Source organism: Haliaeetus albicilla, chromosome 29 (assembly GCF_947461875.1).
Source record: "Haliaeetus albicilla chromosome 29, bHalAlb1.1, whole genome shotgun sequence".
Classification (NCBI taxonomy): domain Eukaryota; kingdom Metazoa; phylum Chordata; class Aves; order Accipitriformes; family Accipitridae; genus Haliaeetus; species Haliaeetus albicilla.
The window spans coordinates 5,940,221-5,946,689 of NC_091511.1; the positions used below are offsets into that span (position 1 = coordinate 5,940,221).

Here is a 6,469-nt window from a genome sequence, read left to right on the forward strand (position 1 = left end):
ATCAGAGGCCGCCAGCGTGACATCACCGAGAACCTTTATTAAATAGGGGGGCCGTGCAAGGGAAAAAACCTCAGAGCGGGGCAGAGCCAGGAGGGCGGGGCAGGGCTCCCCCCGCCCCTTCCCGGGCGGGGCTGAGGGAGAGGCGTGGCGGCCGGCGCGAGCCCCGCCCCCTCACCGCGGCGCCCCGCCCCCCCGCAGGGCGAGGACAAGATGGAGGACGGAGCCGCCCTGGATCTTGTAGTCGGCGGCCGTCTTCTCGTCGTTCCTGCGATGGGAGAGATCGGGGCGGGCTCAAAAGTCAGCACCACGCCCCCTTTCCCAAGCCACGCCCCCTACTCCCACCCCACCCATTCATAAGCCACACCCCCAGGCAGCCCACGCCCACCACAAAGCCCCTCCCCTTGTAGAACACGCCCTGTCGCAAGCCCCACCCCGTCTCCCCATGTGCGCCAGGGCCACACCCCTCCCTCCTGTAGCCCCGCCCCGAGAGCCACACCCTCCCAGGCCCCGCCCCCCCGTGGGCCCCGCCCTCTCAGGCCCCACCCCCTCACATCTGCTTGCCGCTGTAGATGAGGCGCTGCTGCTGGGGGGGGATCCCCTCCTTCTCCTCCACCCGCTCCTTGATCCGCTCCACCTGCCCCGAGGCATCGTGGGACGCTGGGGGTCTCTCCCGCGGCACGGTGGGACGCCGGGAGACCTCCCGCCCCAGGGCATTGTGGGATGCTGGGGGACACAGACACCCCCCCCCCCCACCCCCCGTGGGAGACACGGAACCTCGCCCCGGGGGAACGGTGGGAGGGGGGAAGATCGGCCGGGGCGGGGTTGGACCTGCCCCAGGGGATCATGGGATGCAGGAGGACCTGCCCAGGGCATCATGGGATGTGGAAGGCCCTCCCCAGAGCATCATGGGATGCAGGAGGACCTCCCCAGGGCATTACGGGGTGCAGAAGAACCTCCTCAGGGGATTGTGGGACGCAGGAGACCCTCCCCAGAGCATCATGGGATAGAGGAGGACCTCCCCAGAGCATCATGGGATAGAGGAGGACTTGCCCAGGGGATCACGGGATGCAGGAAACCCTTCCCAGAGCATCATGGGATGCAGGAGAACCTCCCCAAGGGATCATGGGGTGCAGAAAAACCTCCCCAGGGGATTATGGGATGTATGAGGACCTCCCCAGGGGATTGTGGGATGTAGGAGCATTGCCCCAGAGCATTATGGGATGCAGGAGGACCTGCCCAGGGGATCATGGGGTGCAGGAAACCCTTCCCAGAGCATCATGGGATGCAGGAAGATCTCCCCAAAGGATCATGGGATGCAGGAGGACCTCCCTGAAGGATTATGGGATGTATGAGGTCCTCCCCAGGGGATTATGGGATGCAGGAGGACCTTCTAAATGGGACACAACCCTGCCACAGGGCATCACCGGGGGGGGGACACACCGCAGAAGACACCCCCCCCCCCCGCCTCACCGCGGAGCATCATGGGACACCAGGGCAGAGCGAAAAGCATGCTGGGAAGGGGGCGGGGCCTCCTACCTTGTCCGTGGGCTCGATGTCGATCTCGATCTCTTTCCCTGTCAGAGTCTGGGGGGGAGGGAGGGGAGACCCTGTAAGAACCCCCAATCCCACAATGCCCCGGGGCAGCCCCCCCCTCAAATCTCCCACAGCGCCCCGCGAGACCCCCCCCCAACAATCCCACAATGCCCCGCGGCGCGGCCTACACCCCCCACCGCCCCGGGACGTTCCCGGTCCCCCCCCCCCGCCCCACCTTCACTTTGATCAGCATCGTGGCCGCGCCGGCTCCTCTCCCCTCGCCCGGAAGCGGAAATGCCCCCCCGAGCCCCGCCTACTACGTCACTTCCCTCCCGCCCCCCCCTTTTCCCTTTCCCCGGGACGCCGCTGCCGCCGGTAACACAAAATGGCGGCGCCCGCCCGCGCGGGGCCTGCTGGGAGTTGTAGTTCCGCGCCCCTCCCGCCCATTTCCCCTCTTCCACGCCTTATTGGCCGACGCGGCGGTCGCTCCGCCGCGCGGCGGCCAATCATCGGCGAGCAAGGCCCGCCCCTGCCGCCGGAGCGGACCACCGCGGGGTTTGGGGGTGGCAGACGCAGGCGAAAAATGGCATTTTTTCTCCCAAATTTAAACTTTTAGAGACTCAATCCCATCATACCCCGCGGCCCGCCCCCCCCACCCCTGCCGCGCTCCCATTGGCCACCTCCTTCCCTCCTAGAAGCCTATTGGCCCCTTCTACATTCCCCCCCCCTCCCCATCCAGGACATGGCATGGCCCCATTGAGGGCAATAGGAAGGATGGGTGGAACCACTGGAATACAGGGGGACCAATGGGGTGTGAGCATGGATAGAACGGACCAATAGGATGGCAGGGGGCAGAGCCACAAGGGGAAGGGGGCGGGGCTAACCCACAATGTGGCAGCAGAGCAATCCCTATGGCTCATTATTTGGCAGAGTCCTAGGGGCAGCATGGGGGGGGGGATAATTAACATCAGGGTTAATTAAGGGGGTAATTAAGGGTGGGGCACTCACCGGGGCGGGGCAGGGCGCGGCGGGAGATGGGCAGGGCTCGGGCCTGGAGGAGAAAAAGGGGAATTAACCGCCCGCCTCCCCTAATTGCCCCACGCTCGGTCACTAATTAAGCCTCCCCGGTCACTAATTAACCCCTCCCGTCACTAATTACTCCCCCCCCAGACCGCTAATTGCCCCCTCCCCCCAGCCGCCCCACCTTTCTGCGCGGGTAACTGTCGTCCTCCGAGTCGCTGATGATGTCATCGGCGAAATCTGCGGGGGGGGAGGGAGGGAGGGGTCAGGGCGGGGCCCGGGCACTTGGGTCCCACCCCGGGGTGGGGCTTGAGGCCCCACCCCTCGATACTCACTTAAGGGTGGGGCCTTGAGAGGGAGGAGCTTCCGGCGGCCTGGGCGGGACCTTAGCCTGCAGGGGGTGGAGCCAGAGGCAATGAGGGGAAAGGGGCGGAGCTTAGTGGGGAGGGAAGGGGGGCGTGGCACCTCACCGAGTGGGCGGGTCCTGGCAGAGGGACCCAGGCATCCGGGCAGCGGCGGTCAGGGGGCGGGGCACAGGACCTGGGGGCGGGGCTTCGAGTTAGGCGGGGCTTCTGGGTCCACACCCTCCAGCCAAAGCCACGCCCCTTGTCCTTAGGCCCAACCCCCACGGTGCCAAGCCCCGCCCCTTTCGTTAAGCCCCACCCCTTGCGCTAAGCCCCACCTACCGCAGTGGGCGTGGCCCATGTCCGCCAAATACCGGCTCAGGATTGGCAGGTTAGAGGGGCGGAGTCTGGGAGGGGCGTGCCTCCACACCGCCTCGTGGAGCTGAAAGGGGGACGGGGCGGGGTCAGGGGGTGGGACCGAGACAAGGCTCCACCCCCTTTGGGCAAACCCCCACCCTCCCCCCCCAAGCCCCACCCCCTTCGGCGCTCCTCCCATTACGCACTGCCCCTAAGCCCTTTCCGTCACTCGGAAGCCCCGCCCCCTCCGCAGGCCCCACCCCTCGAGGCCCCACCCACCCCCCCGACCCCGCCCACCTGCCGCAGGTCGGGGGGGGGCAGGGCGCTCTCCAGGCGCTGCAGGTACTCGTAGAAAAGGTGCTCGAGCGCCTGCAGGAACGGCTCCCCGTACTCCTGCCTCGCCGGGCCCTGGGGATACTGGGAGGCACTGGGAGGCACTGGGAGGCACTGGGAGCAACCCCCTGGGGACCCAGCGGGAGGGACTGGGGGGGGCAAGGGGTCCCTAGGAGGGACTGGGAGGCTTTCGGGGGTTACTGGGATAAACTGGGATGTCCCCTGGGAGACCCCCGGGGCGCTCGGGACCTACTGGGAGGGGTTCGGGTGGGGACTGGGAGGCACTGGGATGTAATGGGAGGGCGCTTTGGGCAAACTGGGAGGGGCGTTGCGGGGAAGCGGGAGGGACTGGGGAGCGCCGGCAGGCTACTGGGAAGGCGCCGAGGGGACCGGGCCGTCAGCGGGAGGCGCTGGGAGGCAACCTGGGGGTCGCTGGCGGCAACTGGGAGGCACTGGGGAGCTACTGGGAGGCACTGGGGAGCAACTGGGAGGCACTGGGGAGCAACTGGGGAAAGGTACCTGCAGGTAAGCCGCCCGCCGCCCGCGGTCCGCCAGCAGCGCCAGCACCAAGTCGCGGAAGCTCTCCTGCGCCTCCCCCACCATCGCCAGCTCCTGGGGGGTCTGGAGGGCGGGGTCAGGGCGGGGCGCGAGGGCGGGGTCCCCGCCCCTCGCGCCCCGCCCTGTCACTCACGGCCTGGGCGTGGCCGGCCGCCGGCGGCGCGTCCCCCTCGGGGAAGAAGGAATCGACGGCGTCGAAGATCTTCCCGTCGGGCTGGGCCTCCTGCAGCATCTGCACCACCACCTGCGGGGGAAGATGGCCGCCGGGGGCGGGGAAGATGGCCGCCGGCGGGGGCGGGGAAGATGGCCGCCGGCGGGGAGGGGAGGGGGGGCGACGATGTGGCTGCCGGGAGCGGGGGGAGCATGGCAAGATGGCCGCCACTACGGGGAAGTCGGGGAGGATGGCCGCCGGCCCTGGCAAGATGGCCGCCACCGTGGGGAACCTGGGGAAGATGGCCGCCAGCTCCCGGGGCATGATGGGAAGATGGCCGCCGGCCCTGGCAAGATGGCCGCCACCGGGGGGCATGATGGGAAGGGTGGTGGGTGGGGTGTGGTGGCCATCTTGGTGGGCGGGGGGATGGATGGCGGCCATCTTGGGAGGCGCAGAGGAGAGGTGGGTGGGGCTGGCAGCCATCTTGGGAGGCACAGAGGGAAGTTGGGTGTGGTGGCGGCCATCTTGGGAGGCGCGGAGGGGAGGTGGGCAGGGCTGGCAGCCATCTTGGGAGGTGCGGAGGGAAGCTGGGCGTGGCGGTGGCCATCTTGGGAGGTGTGGAGGGCAGGTGGGTGGGGCTGGCAGCCATCTTGGGAGGCGCGGAGGGGAGGTGGGCGTGGCGGTGGCCATCTTGGGAGGTGTGCAGGGGAGGTTGGCGGGGCGGCGGCCATCTTGGGAGGCACGGAGGGGAGGTTGGCGGGGCGGCGGCCATCTTGGGAGGCGCGGAGGGGAGGTGGGCGGGGCGGCGGCCATCTCGGGAGGCACGGAGGGAGGCGGGCGGGGCGGTGGCCATCTTGGGAGGCGCGGAGGGGAGGTGGGCGGGGCGGCGGCCACCTCGGGAGGGCGGCGGCCGGGAAGGGGAGGGGCGTCGGGGCATACTCACGGCGGCCTGCAGGCCGAGGCGCAGGCGGGCGCCGTGTCGGAAGCGGACGGCGGCGGGGGCCGCCCGCCCCACGGCCTCCAGCAGCCCCAGCACCCGCGGGAACTGGCCCAGGCTCCGCCCACGCACCACGTGCCACGCCCCCGCCAGCGCCACCCGCAGGGACACGCCCGGGCTGGGGGCGGCAGGGGGGCGGGGTCACTGGCGGGGCTCCGCCCACCCCGGCGGGCAGACCCCGCCCCCGGGCCTGGAGCCACACCCCCCCCGCCTGGAGCCACACCCCCCCGCCTGGAGATACGCCCCCCCCGCGAAGCCACGCCCCCCGCCCCACCCCCGGCTTCGTAGTCCCGCCCCACCCCTCTTCCGGGCCCCGCCCACCAGCTGGACCACGCCCCTCCCAACCCGGAAGCGCCGCCCCCCCAACGCCCCGCCCCGCCCGCTCTCCTCCCTCCCCCCGTCCCCGCGCCGCTCACCTGACGTCACTTCCGCCCATGTTGCGTGAGGCGGGTTCGTCACTTCCGGGAGCGGGGGCAACGCGGCGGCACCGGCGGCACCGGGACGGCGGCGGCGGCGGCGGCGGCGGCTCCGCGTGGCCGCCGCGGCGGAAGTGACGTCAGCGCGCCGCCGAGCCGCGCTTTCAAAGCCCGGCCCCGCCCCCCGCCGCCGCGACCAATCGCCACGCGCTCTCCCCGCCCCTTTGTGTCGTCACTTCCCCCCGCGCTGCCCCGCCTCTTCCCGCCCCCACCCCCGCGCGCGCGGCACCGCCCCCCTCCGCCCTGACGTCACGGAGCCGCTTTTTTCGTCACGGAGCTTTATTGACGACGTGGAGAGAGGGGGGCGGGGAAGGGTGGGGGTGACGTCACGTGAGGCGGGGCGGAGGCTCGATGACGTCATTGGGGTAGTTTAGGGCGAAAGAGGGGAAATGGGCGCACTGGCAGGGCGCTCCCAGTGCTCCCAGTGCTCCCAGTACAGCCCAAACCCGCTCCCAGTGCTCCCAGTGCTCCCAGTACAGCCCAAACCCAGTCCCAGTGCTCCAGGTAACCCCTCCCAGTCCTCCCAGTGTGCCCAGTGGCCCACAAACCTGCTCCCAGTGCTCCCAGTCTCCCCTCCACATCCCTCCAGCATTCCCAGTAACCCCCAAACCTGGGCCCAGCGCTCCCAGTCACCCTCCCAGCGCCCCCAGTCCCCCTCCCAGTGCTCCCAGTCATCCTCCCAGCGCCCCCAGTCCCCCTC

The 6,469-nt window shown here is 70.1% G+C and overlaps 2 protein-coding genes and 1 long non-coding RNA gene across 3 annotated transcripts; 1 reads left to right on the forward strand and 2 right to left on the reverse strand.

Annotated features, from left to right (window-relative positions):
• Window positions 1-17: 17 nt before the first annotated feature.
• On the reverse strand, window positions 18-1,929 carry NEDD8 (NEDD8 ubiquitin like modifier). The gene is made up of 4 exons (XM_069774429.1): window positions 1,769-1,929; window positions 1,537-1,584; window positions 552-634; window positions 18-265 (listed from the first exon to the last, which is right to left on the reverse strand). Exons 1-4 carry the CDS (start codon window positions 1,784-1,786, stop codon window positions 172-174), a joined length of 243 nt encoding a protein of 80 aa, XP_069630530.1. The 5' UTR covers window positions 1,787-1,929; the 3' UTR covers window positions 18-171.
• Window positions 1,930-2,737: 808 nt separating this feature from the next.
• On the reverse strand, window positions 2,738-5,876 carry TINF2 (TERF1 interacting nuclear factor 2). The gene is made up of 9 exons (XM_069774428.1): window positions 5,710-5,876; window positions 5,240-5,411; window positions 4,279-4,389; window positions 4,041-4,208; window positions 3,552-3,691; window positions 3,240-3,339; window positions 3,024-3,093; window positions 2,889-2,944; window positions 2,738-2,793 (listed from the first exon to the last, which is right to left on the reverse strand). The coding sequence occupies exons 1-6, from the start codon at window positions 5,727-5,729 to the stop codon at window positions 3,276-3,278; spliced, it is 675 nt and encodes a 224-aa protein (XP_069630529.1). The 5' UTR covers window positions 5,730-5,876; the 3' UTR covers window positions 2,738-2,793; window positions 2,889-2,944; window positions 3,024-3,093; window positions 3,240-3,275.
• On the forward strand, window positions 4,731-5,259 carry LOC138682894 (uncharacterized). The gene is made up of 3 exons (XR_011322779.1): window positions 4,731-4,870; window positions 4,912-4,966; window positions 5,171-5,259. It is a non-coding gene; the product is annotated as an uncharacterized lncRNA (long non-coding RNA).
• Window positions 5,877-6,469: the final 593 nt, after the last annotated feature.

Coding starts and splice junctions, on each gene's coding strand:
- NEDD8 (XM_069774429.1), bottom strand. Junction 635..1,536: donor ACATCGAGCCCACGGACAAG/GTAGGAGGCCCC, acceptor GCCTCGGGGCAG/GTGGAGCGGATCAAGGAGCG. Junction 266..551: donor ATCTACAGCGGCAAGCAGAT/GTGAGGGGGTGG, acceptor CTCCCATCGCAG/GAACGACGAGAAGACGGCCG.
- TINF2 (XM_069774428.1), bottom strand. CDS start 5,729: ATGGGCGGAAGTGACGTCAG. Junction 5,412..5,709: donor ATGGGCGGAAGTGACGTCAG/GTGAGCGGCGCG, acceptor TGCCGCCCCCAG/CCCGGGCGTGTCCCTGCGGG. Junction 3,692..4,040: donor TGCCTCCCAGTAGCTCCCCA/GTGCCTCCCAGT, acceptor AGTGCCTCCCAG/TGCCTCCCAGTGCCTCCCAG.